Consider the following 14,970-nt stretch of genomic DNA (forward strand, 5'->3'; position numbering starts at 1 on the left):
AAATTAATAACAAAATTTTTATAAACAAATCCAAAATATGAGTTTTAAGGACATTGAAATATATGACATGTGAGACTAGTCTCCATAATATCCTAAAAAAAGAAACCAAATAAAATCAAAATATCATCCAAATACATGAGTATAGTATAAATAATTCTTTAAATCATCCTAAAGTGATAAATTGTTGGTTAACCATTACTAGGAAGTGAACTGAAAAGGCGTCCAAGGGAGACTAACCATCATGTCTGCATGATTCACAGACTAGTTACTTATTTTGTTTGTACAAACTAATAAAACCTTACAGTTTTGTGATAGCAAAGAAAGACTCAAATAGCAATAAAATGTTCCAGAGCAGGCATGTACTCATGATAAAATAGAAACCTTATGCAGAAAATAAGGCTGCTGCATCAGAGAATCAGTTTTTATCTTGAGTACTGTTCAGATCGGGAAGCTGGGGTTGGTGAGCTTGGTGGAATCCAGAAGGAGGCACCTGATGAGCTTCCTGAATTCCATCAGCAGAGACCGGAGCCTCTTCAGATCCAGCAGGAGGAACAGTCTTGCCCAGATTTTTTGGATGTTTGAAACGGCATGCTGGCCCCTCCTTGCAAACTCCGTAGTGACCATAGAATGGACAGACCTCCATATCCTGAATCATCACGAATAAAAAAAGGTAAGAGTGAATTGCATTTTTCATCATGCCATTGTCAAAAATTAATTTCATATAAATATTTTAGAAAATTTTAATTTGCATCCATGAGTATAAGAACTCTATACAAATAGCATCTTTTTTGTCTCTGTACATCAAATTGGAGTGTTAAAATTGGTCAACAATTACATATAAATATTTTCTTATATGTTATAGTTTAATTGATCTAATCGATCTACAGTAAATTTTAATGTTTCAATAAAAATAAGGCAAAAACTCATGTAAAAAGTTACTAGTATATTACCAGTCATCTTAAGGTGGTAGAAAAAAGTTGATCAAGTAGTTTTGGAATACTGAAGGACATTAACTGTAATGTTTAAACAAAAAATAGGCAAGAACACATATAAAAATTTATTAGTAACACCGATATTACCCGTCATCTTAACAACCTGGTAGGAAAATAATATCTCATTAAGTAGTTTGGAATATTGAAAGGCATGAACTAATCAATGTTTCATCAAAGTATGAGGCAAAAACACATACAGATCTTAGAGGCAAGCCTCCGTCATTTAGATTCTCTTCTTGTTTTGGAGGCACTCTTTCTTTGTTTGGGTGGAAGGGCTTTGCAGAAGCTGCTGCAGCTTTCATGGAAAAGGTAGGAGGAATTGACTCGCTCCTTTCTTTGTTTTGCCCAACAGGAACCTTCATTAAATTAAGGAAAAGAAATAGCACAGAAAATTATATCATCAAATTTATATTCTGAATGCTTACACAGTTATATATATTGCCCAACAAATATATACACGGGGGGTTAAAATATGTATATGTTCGACTGATTCTCAACAGGGAAAGCTCAAATTTAATGAGCTAACCAATTGGGAGATGCCGGATAAGCAGTCTAAATACTACACTAATTAAATACCTGATTTCCACTCCATTCAGAGTAAGGAGAAACTGGAGCTGCTTGATACATGTAGGGGTCAACCTGACCAATTTCGTTTACTGTTGGTCCAAATGACCAGCTTGGCATAGTATCTTCCATAGGTACATATCCAGAAAGAGGGAATCCTCCTTCCATGGGAGATGGTTCCGATTGATCAAACCAACCATTAAAACCATAATTGCTTGAACCATTATATATGTAGTGAGGATAATATTCATTCATTCCCTGATAAATTGTGTGAACGATGTCGTCAGTATTTCACCCTAACATAACTTAGTCTAAAGTACTGCAAGATAAACATCAAAATCCTTTTGTTTCAAATCTGTAGTGTTATAATTTTGTTGAATGGGGATTAATTATGATTTTGTTGTAAGAAACATACATTAGCAATTTTATTCTGAAATTCCAAACACTTGGCATAATTAACTGCATTATGTTCAATATATACATGTTTGGGTTTCTTTATAAAAACTTTTGAATTTTCAGTCCTGTTTTTATATTTTAATTTTAAAGAAGTATAATAGAGTTGTCGATAAAAATGAATAAAGAAATGTATATTATAATGTCCTTGATGCTATAAGTAAAAACTAAAAAGTTGAAGAGATGACAAGAATATTGTACCCGTTGAATTGCCATGCCAGGAATATTAAATTCGAAAGCCGGAGCCACGACAGTTTCATCCAGAGAGGCTTCAGGTGTTAGATACTACATGCAAAGCAAGGGCAAAAGAATAATAAATTGCTAACAAAAACATTCATGTATATATAAGCTCAACAAGCAAGCCAGATACTAAGTGGATCATATAATAATCCAATGTTTTTGTACCATTATTATTGTTCAGTACAAAGACAATATTAATTCATTACTATTGTATAGAAGGGCAACTATTGTAATCCATTAATATTGTTCAGGTGCAACAAAATGACTTCCTAAATTTCAAGCCCGAGGCAAGAATATACTATAAACAGGAACTACAATAGAACATGTGCAAAGTTAAAGAGGTGGGGGTAAAACTATAAAAGTTTCAGGCACATGTCGATGGCCCTGATACTTGTATAAAGTTTCATTCACTTCTATTCCGATGCATACATATTTCTTTCTTTTTTTTATATACCATAACTGGAGATCTGGGCAACAAGTCTTCATCACAAGTCTTGTCCACACAAAGTTTATCATGGAAACCTGAAGCAAGGATAATACAATGTTCCCTATTTATATTGATTTTATAATAATCACAGCCTACATTTAGGAATATAAGACATAGTCATCCACATTCAGAAAATCACACTATACAAGGCATCATTCCTGTTAAAAATTATTGGAGTTTTGAGTCAAGAAAAAAGATGTCAACTTTTCACCTAGCAAGATAAGAGGAACTTGTCCCCAATCACAGTCCTAGGGTTTAGTAAATCTAACAAATATTCTTAGTGTACCAGGAAATGGGATAACTTTATGCAAAAATGATTGATGTTTTACACAATTGTGAAAGAGTTTATATGAATCAATGTTCAAATCACCAACCATATCACTATATATATGACCATATATAACAAACAAATAAAGAAGTCGGTCACACCTCTAAACTCTAGGTTTCCTACTTCTTCCTAATAAATATAGATAAAGGGAAATCAGTTTAAAGAAAAACCAAGTTAAATTATTTTATACCTGGGCCACCTGATCGTATGGATGGTTATATCTGCAATTTAATCCAAACTTGCACCGACCATAATACATAAAATAGAAGCAATTATCCACCTCTGGCCTTATGGGGTACTTCTGGTTCCCATGCTCTCCATCTTTCAAAACCATAGGACCTCCTTCGGCATTCAGCTTCTTTCCATGTACCGGATCCTTCATAGCTGAGTTCTGAACCTCTTGGCTCAAAGAATCAGTATTCTTGGAACCTGCAGGCACTTCAAGTCCCTGATAATCATTAAAATTAATTGTTCCAAAACACAAGACTTTGGGTTGGTTCCGAGAATGCTGGTTGCTACTTCCCTCCATTGTCACTCAAATCAAGAACTATAGCCCCTAAGCTCAGAAAACAACCCCTCTTGTTCTCTCTGTGGATTAGCATGCACACACAGACTTGGGAAAAATCATTCTGCAATGAAGCCAATTTAAAGATAGAAAAGAAGAGTGTAGAATGTGGCATTAAATTGCAAGATCCAAAGGTAGATTTTGAAATGAGTTGCTGCAAGATAGTCATATCTACTGAGATATTTATTGCAATTCTAATCTACTCATGTATGTGACTGAGATATTAATTTACTTAGTTGCATCATACATGGAACTGGGCCCTCTTGCCATCTTATTTTGAACATTATGTAGTTTCAAGGTGGGTGTTTCTTGTGTGGGCCAAAAGTCTATAGTGGATACAAAAGAAAACATAAGCCCAATATTAGATATAGGCACACAAAATCTATACTATATTATCTATATTATACTATAATAAGCCAACATGGGTATAATTTGTAGTACAAGGTTTTAGTCATATTTTTTGGTTTGGTACTCTCTTTTGGTACTACAAATCTACAAATGTGGAGTCTATTATTTTTTGGTTTGGTACTCTCCTTTGGTACTACAAGTCTACAAATGTGGAGTCTATTAGTATTATATTACAAGTCTACAAATGTGGAGTCTATTAGTATTATATTGTTAAACAGTTTCAAATACTAAAAACACTCATAACAATTCATTATCATATAATATTTCATTAAAAAATTATAATGATGTTATAAATAAAATTATAAATATATAATTTTAAATATCTTTCTTTAACAAGAAACTTCATATAAATTTAACATGTTCTATTTCAATATAAACACGAACCATTACATAATTCTTTCTAACTCTAATCTCGAAAGTTATTGTTGTCAAAAAAACCAAAATTACAAAATTACTTTGAAATTCGATTGTTTAGATTACTGGATATTTTAAAGGTATTACACGATCGGCTATGTTCGGAAAAGATTTGAATTTTCTAATTTGTTTTATGTTTAAATCTACGTGTACTAACCTGACAAAAAAAAAAAAAATCTACGTGTACGAAATTCAGATTAAATGTACTAAAATCCTGACACACACATATATATTAGGGTTTGTCCATTTTCAAGTAATCAGGAGATATAGTTAGTTGAATAATATAATTTAATTAAAATTCAATCCATTAATACTAAAATACTAATAAAATAATGTTAAAATTTAAATTATAAATAATAAATTACGAACTATATACCCGCCCGTGCTTCGCACGGGTTAAAGGCTAGTATATTATAATAAGGTATAATTTGTCTTTTGTACAAATTTTTGTTTGGTTAGGTTGGTTTGGTGATTCACTTTATAAATAAAAGTCTACTACACATAGAGTTCTCGTAGTCTTACATCTTCACTTATAACTAAAAGTCTGCTACTCTCATAATCTTACATCTCATATTGCAAAAGTTCAATTTTAAAGTAACCCGTTTGTTAATATAATTTAATAAAATTTCAAGTCATTAATACTAAAACACTAATAAAATATAAATTTAAATTTATATAGACGCCCATGCTTTGCACGGGTTAAAGGCTAGTATATTTTAACAAGGGAACATATCATAATTCATAATGGAGTAGCATTCTATGAATCTACCATTATTTAAATAAATGAATATCCACTGACAATACATAAATAAGAAATAAACTATTTGTGTAAAATAGAGATAAACTATAAAATTATTAGATGGCTTAGAGCATAAAGAAATACAAAAACAAAAAAGTTAAAATAGATTTCAAAATTGAGGTGTGTCAAATAAAACACAAGAGCCCTTTATTTATACAAAATTTGAATAAACTTAGGTTTTTTGATAACGTGTTGAATTCTTAAAATATCCTCTTTATTTCCGGACAAGTATATAAATTTTTCTCCTTTTTCTTTGCCTTCTTACTTTTTTTTATCTTTTCCTATATTAATTCCTATTTTATTGAATTTTTTACAAAATACATTAAAAATAATCAATTAACCAACAAGATTACCAAAAATTTGCAAACAATAAGTATACAAAAAGAGCTCCACAAGGTAGCTGTGTTCGACTCACTCAGGAGACGCTTGGTAGATGCTTGGCACGCTCGTCTTTATTAGTCCAATTCGAATTTACTCGGTTATGAGGGGGTCGGTCAATAACCCGAAATATTTGTATTCAAAAATATATAAAATATGTACTTATCAAATTCCCTAATAAGTAGATTTTCTCTTTTCATATCAAATCGACCCAATCTCTCTTTTTTCTTGATTTTTTTAATTAAATGTGTGGTATATGTTTTATAACACTTTTTATAGCATAATCGTATGGCTCCCACTTCAGTTTACAAAGGTGATTCCAACGGAGTGATTTATTGATAGTGGTGGAGGTTCACTTTTTATTAAAATGATCAAAAAAATGGAGACACTTACTAGTGAAGTCAAATCTTATATCTTTAGAAAGGAGATTAGTAACTCTTGCGTTTTTACTAGAATCCATAATGAAAGGCCTATAAGACTAAGACCGCGTATGCCCTAAGAATAAAAGAATTTTATTTTATAAATTTTGATGTAGATAGATTATCAGTGAGTTCTATTTTAACTTTATAAAATTCTATAAGCCTCGCAGAAATTTTATGACAATGAACAATCATGTCATTAAGCGCACTAGCTAGTATAAATTCATATTCATGAACAAATGATTCATACAATGTCTCACTCATGTGCAAATGTCAAATATATCATACTCCCACTACTATTTGTTTAAAGTTTTTAATTATTAGTTATTGATTGTTGAGATGGTGGTAACACATGTTTAATATTCGTTGTTCATGGTCACTTTAATGGGGAGGTCTTTCATTTTAATTATTCAATATTTCTCGCACAATACTAGCCCCTTCACATAGATATTTCAAAATTAAACATATTCGTAAGATTAACATATTGTCATTCAAAACTCAGCACTTCCAACCTAATCAGGACTTGAATTTATAGATGACAATACTAGAAAATGACTCGTACCTCTCGTAAATTGTTACGCTTGTTCGTATTAAAAGAAAAAAATTATTTTCACAATTGATGTCTCTGCCTATGAGATTAATAAAAAATTTGCTTATTAACAAACTGAGAAATATGAGTTTCAAGGACTTGAAGATCTATGACATGTGAGACAAGACTCGATAATATCCTAAAAATATTCAAAATATCATCCAAATATACATGTATAGTATAAATAATTATTTAAAATATCTTAAATCAAACCTTTAAATATGAATTGAAATTTGTTGTTTAACCATTTTACCAAGAAGAGAACTGAAAAGGTGATCCAAAGGGAGACTAACCATCATGTCTCCATGATTCAGAGATTAGTTACTTATTTTGTTTATACAAACTAATAAAACCTTACAGTTTTATGATAGCAAAGAAAAACTCAAATAGCAACAAAATGTTTCAGAGCAGGCATGTGCTCATAATGAAATAGAATCCTTATGCAGAAAATAAGGCTGCTGCATCACAGAATCAGTTTTTATCTTCAGTACTGTTCAGATCCGGAAGCTGGGGTTGGTGAGCTTGTTGGGATCCAGAAGGAGGAACCTGAGCTTCTTGAATTCCATCAGCGGAGACAGGAGCCTCTTCAGATCCAGCAGGAGGAACAGTAGTCTTGCCCAGATTTGTTGGATGTTTGAAACTGCATGCTGGCCCCTCCTTGCAAACCCCGTAGTGACCATAGAATGGACAGACCTCCATATCCTGAATCATCACGAATAAAAAAAGGTAAGAGTGAATTGCAATTTTCATCATGCCATTGTCAAAAATCGATTTCATATAAATATTTTAGAAAATTTCAATTTGCATCCATGAGTATGAGAACTCTATACAAATAGCATCTTTTTGATGTCTATTCATCAAATTGGAGTGTTAAAATTGGTCAACAATTACATATAAATATTTTCATATATGTTATAGTTTAATTGATCTAATCGATCTACAGTAAATTTTAATGTTTCAATAAAAATAAGGCAAAAACTAATGTAAAAAGTTATTAGTATATTACCAGTCATCTTAAGGTGGTAGAAAAAAGTTGATCAAGTAGTTTTGGAATACTGAAGGACATTAACTGTAATGTTTAAACAAAAAATAGGCAAAAACACATATAAAAATTTATTAGTAACACCGATATTACCCGTCATCTTAACAACCTGGTAGGAAAATAATATCTCATTAAGTAGTTTGGAATATTGAAAGGCATGAACTAATCAATGTTTCATCAAAGTATGAGGCAAAAACACATACAGATCTTAGAGGCAAGCCTCCGTCATTTAGATTCTCTTCTTGTTTTGGAGGCACTCTTTCTTGGTTTGGGTGGAAGGGCTTTGCAGAAGCTGCTGCAGCTTTCATGGAAAAGGTAGGAGGAATTGACTCGCTCCTTTCTTTGTTTTGCCCAACAGGAACCTTCATTAAATTAAGGAAAAGAAATAGCACAGAAAATTATATCATCAAAGTTATATTCTGAATGCTTACACATGAGTTATATATATTGCCCAACAAATATATACACGGGGGGTTAAAGTATGTATATGTTCGATTGATTCTCAACAGGGAAAGCTCATATTTAATGAGCTAACCAATTGGGAGATGCCGCATAAGCAGTCTAAATACTACACTAATTAGATACATGATTTCCACTCCATTCAGAGTAAGGAGAAATTGGAGCTGCTTGATACATGTAGGGGTCAACCTGACCAATTTCGTTTACTGTTGGTCCAAATGACCAGCTTGGCATAGTATCTTCCATAGGTACATATCCAGAAAGAGGGAATCCTCCTTCCATGGGAGATGGTTCCGATTGATCAAACCAACCATTAAAACCATAATTGCTTGAACCATTATATATGTAGTGAGGATAATATTCATTCATTCCCTGATAAATTGTGTGAACGATGTCGTCAGTATTTCACCCTAACATAACTTAGTCTAAAGTACTGCAAGATAAACATCAAAATCCTTTTGTTTCAAATCTGTAGTGTTATAATTTTGTTGAATGGGGATTAATTATGATTTTGTTGTAAGAAACATACATTAGCAATTTTATTCTGAAATTCCAAACACTTGGCATAATTAACTGCATTATGTTCAATATATACATGTTTGGGTTTCTTTAGAAAACTTTAGAATTTTCAGTCCTGTTTTTATATTTTAATTTTAAGGAAGTATAATAGAGTTATCGATAAAAATGAATAAAGAAATGTATATTATAATGCCCTTGATTCTATAAGTAAAAACTAAAAAGTTGAAGAGATGACAAGATTGTACCTGTTGAATTGCCATGCCAGGAATATTAAATTCGAAAGCCGGAGCCACGACAGTTTCATCCAGAGAGGCTTCAGGTGTTAGATACTACATGCAAAGCAAGGGCAAAAGAATAATAAATTGCTAACAAAAACATTCATGTATATATAAGCTCAACAAGCAAGCCAGATACTAAGTGGATCATATAATAATCCAATGTTTTTGTACCATTATTATTGTTCAGTACAAAGACAATATTAATTCATTACTATTGTATAGAAGGGCAACTATTGTAATCCATTAATATTGTTCAGGTGCAACAAAATGACTTCCTAAATTTCAAGACCGAGGCAAGAATATACTATAAACAGGAACTACAATAGAACATGTGCAAAGTTAAAGAGGTGGGGGTAAAACTATAAAAGTTTCAGGCACATGTCGATGGCCCTGATACTTGTATAAAGTTTCATTCACTTCTATTCCGATGCATACATATTTCTTTTTTTTTATATATACCATAACTGGAGATCTGGGCGCAACAAGTCTTGTCGGCACAAGTTTATCATGGAAACCTGAAGCAAGGATAATACAATGTTCCCTATTTATATTGATTTTATAATAATCACAGCCTACATTTAGGAATATAAGACATAGTCATCCACATTCAGAAAATCACACTATACAAGGCATCATTCCTGTTAAAAATTGGAGTTTTGAGTCAAGAAAAAAGATGTCAACTTTTCACCTAGCAAGATAAGAGGAACTTGTCCCCAATCACAGTCCTAGGGTTTAGTAAATCTAACAAATATTCTTAGTGTACCAGGAAATGGGATAAATAAAGAAGTCGGTCACACCTCTAAACTCTAGGTTTCCAACTTCTTCCTAATAAATATAGATAAAGGTAAATCAGTTTAAAGAAAAACCAAGTTAAATTATTTTATACCTGGGCCACCTGATCGTATGGATGGTTATATCTGCAATTTAATCCAAACTTGCACCGACCATAATACATAAAATAGAAGCAATTATCCACCTCTGGCCTTATGGGGTACTTCTGGTTCCCATGCTCTCCATCTTTCAAAACCATAGGACCTCCTTCGGCATTCAGCTTCTTTCCATGTACCGGATCTTTCATAGCTGAGTTCTGAACCTCTTGGCTCAAAGAATCAGTATTATTGGAACCTGCAGGCACTTCAAGTCCCTGATAATCACTAAAATTAATTGTTCCAAAACACAAGACTTTGGGTTGGTTCCGAGAATGCTGGTTGCTACTTCCCTCCATTGTCACTCAAATCAAGAACTATAGCCCCTAAGCTCAGAAAACAACCCCTCTTGTTCTCTCTGTGGATTAGCATGCACACACAGACTTGGGAAAAATCATTCTGCAATGAAGCCAATTTAAAGATAGAAAAGAAGAGTGTAGAATGTGGCATTAAATTGCAAGATCCAAAGGTAGATTTTGAAATGAGTTGCTGCAAGATAGTCATATCTACTGAGATATTTATTGCAATTCTAATCTACTCATGTATGTGACTGAGATATTAATTTACTTAGTTGCATCATACATGGAACTGGCCCCTCTTGCCATCTTATTTTGAACATTATGTAGTTTCAAGGGTGGGTGTTTCTTGTGTGGGCCAAAAGGCTATAGTGGATACTAAAGAAAACATAAGCCCAATATTAGGTATAGGCACACAAAATATATTTTAACAAGGGAACATATCATAATTCATAATGGAGTAGCATTCTATGAATCTACCATTATTTAAATAAATGAATATCCACTCACAATACATAAATAAGAAATAAACTATTTGTTTAAAATAGATATAAACTATATAATTATCAGATGGCTTAGAGCATAAAGAAATACAAAAACAAAAATTTAAAATAGATTTCAAAATTGAGGTGCGTCAAATAAAACACAAGAGCCCTTTATTTATACAAAATTTGAATAAACTTAGGTATTTTGATAACGTGTTGAATTCTTAAAATATCCTTTTTATTTCCGGACAAGTATATTAATTGTTTTCCTTTTTCTTTGCCTTCTTACTTTCTTTTTTTATTTTCCTATATTAATTCCTATTTTATTGAATTTTCTACAAAATACATTAAAAATAATCAATTAACCAACAAGATTACCAAAAAATTGCAAACAATAAGTATACAAAAAGAGCTCCACAAGGTAGTTGTGTTCAACTCCCTCAGGAGACGCTTGGTAGATGCTTGGCACGCTCGTCTCTATTAGTCGAATTCGAATTTACTCGGTTGTGAGGGGGTCGGTCTATAACCCAAAATATTTGTATTCAAAAATATATAAAATATGTACTTATCAAATTCACTAATAAGTAGATTTTCTCTTTTCATAACAAATCGAACCAATCTCTCTTTTTTCTTCGATTTGTTTTAATTGAATGTGTGGTATATGTTTTATAAGACTTTTTATAGCATAATGGTACGCCTCCCACTTCAGTTTACAAGGGTGATTCCAATCGAGTGATTTATTGATGGTGATGGAGGTTCACTTTTTATTAAAATGATCAAAAAAATAGAGACACTTACTAGTGAAGTCAAATCTTATATCTTTAGAAAGGAGATTAGTCAGAACTCTTGCGTTTTTACTAGAATCCATAACGAAAGGCCTATAAAAGCGCGTATGCCCTAAGAATAAATGAATTTTATTTTATAAATTTTGATGTAGATAGATTATCAGTGAGTTCTATTTTAACTATATAAATTCTATAAGCCTCGCCGAAATTTTATGACAATGAACAATCATGTCATTAAGCGCACTAGCTAGTATAAATTCATATTCATGAACAATTCATACAATGTCTCACTCATATGCAAATGTCAAATATATCGTACTCCCTCTACTATTTGTTTAAAGTTTTTAATTATTAGTTATTAATTGTTGAGATGGTGGTAACACATGTTTAATATTCGTTGTTCATGGTCACTTTAATGGGGAGGTCTTTCATTTTAATTATTCAATATTTCTCGCACAATACTAGCCCCTTCACATAGATATTTCAAAATTAAACATATTCGTAAGATTAACATATTGTCATTCAAAACTCAGCACTTCCAACCTAATCAGGACTTGAATTTATAGATGACAGTACTAGAAAATGACTCGTACCTCTCGTAAATTGTTACGCTTGTTCGTATTAAAAGAAAAAAAATTATTTTCACAATTGATGTCTCTGCTTATGAGATTAATAAAAAATTTGCTTATTAACAAACTGAGAAATATGAGTTTCAAGGACTTGAAGATCTATGACATGTGAGACAAGACTCGATAATATCCTAAAAAAATTCAAAATATCATCCAAATATACATGTATAGTATAAATAATTATTTAAAATATCTTAAATCAAACCTTTAAATATGAATTGAAATTTGTTGTTTAACCATTTTACCAAGAAGAGAACTGAAAAGGTGATCCAAAGGGAGACTAACCATCATGTCTCCATGATTCAGAGATTAGTTACTTATTTTGTTTATACAAACTAATAAAACCTTACAGTTTTATGATAGCAAAGAAAAACTCAAATAGCAACAAAATGTTTCAGAGCAGGCATGTGCTCATAATGAAATAGAATCCTTATGCAGAAAATAAGGCTGCTGCATCACAGAATCAGTTTTTATCTTGAGTACTGTTCAGATCCGGAAGCTGGGGTTGGTGAGCTTGTTGGGATCCAGAAGGAGGAACCCGAGCTTCTTGAATTCCATCAGCAGAGACCGGAGCCTCTTCAGATCCAGCTGGAGGAACAGTCTTGCCCAGATTTGTTGGATGTTTGAAAGTGCATGCTGGCCCCTCCTTGCAAACCCCGTAGTGACCATAGAATGGACAGACCTCCATATCCTGAATCATCACGAATAAGAAAAGGTAAGAGGGAATTGCATTCTACATCATGCTATTGTCAAAAATCAATTACGGATACCTGTTTTAGAAAATTTCAATTTGCATCCATGAGTATGAGAACTCTATACAAATAGCATCTTTTTTATGTCTATTCATCAAATTGGAGTGTTAAAATTGGTCAACAATTACATATAAATATTTTCATATATGTTATAGTTTAATTGATCTAATCGATCTACAGTAAATTTTAATGTTTCAATAAAAATAAGGCAAAAACTCATGTCAAAAGTTATTAGTATATTACCAGTCATCTTAAGGTGGTAGAAAAAAGTTGATCAAGTAGTTTTGGAATACTGAAGGACATTAACTATAATGTTTAAACAAAAAATAGGCAAAAACACATATAAAAATTTATTAGTAACACCGATATTACCCGTCATCTTAACAACCTGGTAGGAAAATAATATCTCAATAAGTAGTTTGGAATATTGAAAGGCATGAACTAGTCAATGTTTCATCGAAGTATGAGGCAAAAACACATACAGATCTTAGAGGCAAGCCTCCGTCATTTAGATTCTCTTCTTGTTTTGGAGGCACTCTTTCTTGGTTTGGGTAGAAGGGCTTTGCAGAAGCTGCTGCAGCTTTCATGGAAAAGGTAGGAGGAATTGACTCGCACCTTTCTTTGTTTTGCCAAACAGGAACCTTCATTAAATTAAGGAAAAGAAATAGCACAGAAAATTATATCATCAAAGTTATATTCTGAATGCTTACACAGTTATATATATTGCCCAACAAATATATACACGGGGGTTGAAGTATGTATATGTTCGATTGATTCTCAACAGGGAAAGCTCAAATTTAATGAGCTAACCAATCGGGAGATGCCGGATAAGCAGTCTAAATACTACACTAATTAAATACCTGATTTCCACTCCATTCAGAGTAAGGAGAAACTGGAGCTGCTTGATACATGTAGGGGTCAACCTGACCAATTTCGTTTACTGTTGGTCCAAATGACCAGCTTGGCATAGTATCTTCCATAGGTACATATCCAGAAAGAGGGAATCCTCCTTCCATGGGAGATGGTTCCGACTGATCAAACCAACCATTAAAACCATAATTGCTTGAACCATTATATATGTAGTGAGGATAATATTCATTCATTCCCTGATGAATTGTGTGAACAAAGTCGTCAGTATTTCACCCTAACATAACTTGGTCTAAAGTACTGCAAGATAAACATCAAAATCCTTTTGTTTCAAATCTGTAGTGTTATAATTTTGTTGAATGGGGATTAATTATGATTTTGTTGTAAGAAACATACATTAGCAATTTTCTTCTGTAATTCCAAACACTTGGCATAATTAACTGCATTATGTTCAATATATACATGTTTGGGTTTCTTTAGAAAACCTTAGAATTTTCAGTCCTGTTTTTATATTTTAATTTTAAAGAAGTATAATAGAGTTGTCGATAAAATGAATAAAGAAATGTATATTATAATGCCCTTGATTCTATAAGTAAAAACTAAAAAGTTGAAGAGATGACAAGATTGTACCTGTTGAATTGCCATGCCAGGAATATTAAATTCGAAAGCCGGAGCCACGACAGTTTCATCCAGAGAGGCTTCAGGTGTTAGATACTACATGCAAAGCAAGGGCAAAAGAATAATAAATTGCTAACAAAAACATTCATGTATATATAAGCTCAACAAGCAAGCCAGATACTAAGTGGATCATATAATAATCCAATGTTTTTGTACCATTATTATTGTTCAGTACAAAGACAATATTAATTCATTACTATTGTATAGAAGGGCAACTATTGTAATCCATTAATATTGTTCAGGTGCAACAAAATGACTTCCTAAATTTCAAGACCGAGGCAAGAATATACTATAAACAGGAACTACAATAGAACATGTGCAAAGTTAAAGAGGTGGGGGTAAAACTATAAAAGTTTCAGGCACATGTCGATGGCCCTGATACTTGTATAAAGTTTCATTCACTTCTATTCCGATGCATACATATTTCTTTTTTTTTATATATACCATAACTGGAGATCTGGGCGCAACAAGTCTTGTCGGCACAAGTTTATCATGGAAACCTGAAGCAAGGATAATACAATGTTCCCTATTTATATTGATTTTATAATAATCACAGCCTACATTTAGGAATATAAGACATAGTCATCCACATTCAGAAAATCACACTATACAAGGCAT

At 32.3% G+C, this 14,970-nt stretch overlaps 3 protein-coding genes across 3 annotated transcripts; all 3 read right to left on the bottom strand.

Moving 5' to 3' along the window:
• Positions 1-415: 415 nt before the first annotated feature.
• Positions 416-2,315, bottom strand: LOC108221173 (zinc finger CCCH domain-containing protein 67). Its single transcript, XM_017395070.2, has 4 exons — positions 2,211-2,315; positions 1,569-1,814; positions 1,190-1,348; positions 416-646 (listed from the first exon to the last, which is right to left on the bottom strand). Exons 1-4 carry the CDS (start codon positions 2,223-2,225, stop codon positions 416-418), a joined length of 651 nt encoding a protein of 216 aa, XP_017250559.2. The 5' UTR covers positions 2,226-2,315.
• A 5,936-nt stretch (positions 2,316-8,251) lies between these two features.
• On the bottom strand, positions 8,252-10,159 carry LOC135152670 (zinc finger CCCH domain-containing protein 34-like). Its single transcript, XM_064093214.1, has 3 exons — positions 9,821-10,159; positions 8,902-8,985; positions 8,252-8,509 (listed from the first exon to the last, which is right to left on the bottom strand). The coding sequence occupies exons 1-3, from the start codon at positions 10,157-10,159 to the stop codon at positions 8,252-8,254; spliced, it is 681 nt and encodes a 226-aa protein (XP_063949284.1).
• Positions 10,160-12,518: 2,359 nt separating this feature from the next.
• On the bottom strand, positions 12,519-14,970 carry LOC135152671 (zinc finger CCCH domain-containing protein 43-like). The gene is made up of 6 exons (XM_064093215.1): positions 14,964-14,970; positions 14,797-14,852; positions 14,305-14,388; positions 13,668-13,913; positions 13,290-13,448; positions 12,519-12,746 (listed from the first exon to the last, which is right to left on the bottom strand). Exons 1-6 carry the CDS (start codon positions 14,968-14,970, stop codon positions 12,519-12,521), a joined length of 780 nt encoding a protein of 259 aa, XP_063949285.1.

The sequence above is a fragment of the Daucus carota genome, chromosome 5 (assembly GCF_001625215.2).
Source record: "Daucus carota subsp. sativus chromosome 5, DH1 v3.0, whole genome shotgun sequence".
Taxonomy (NCBI): domain Eukaryota; kingdom Viridiplantae; phylum Streptophyta; class Magnoliopsida; order Apiales; family Apiaceae; genus Daucus; species Daucus carota.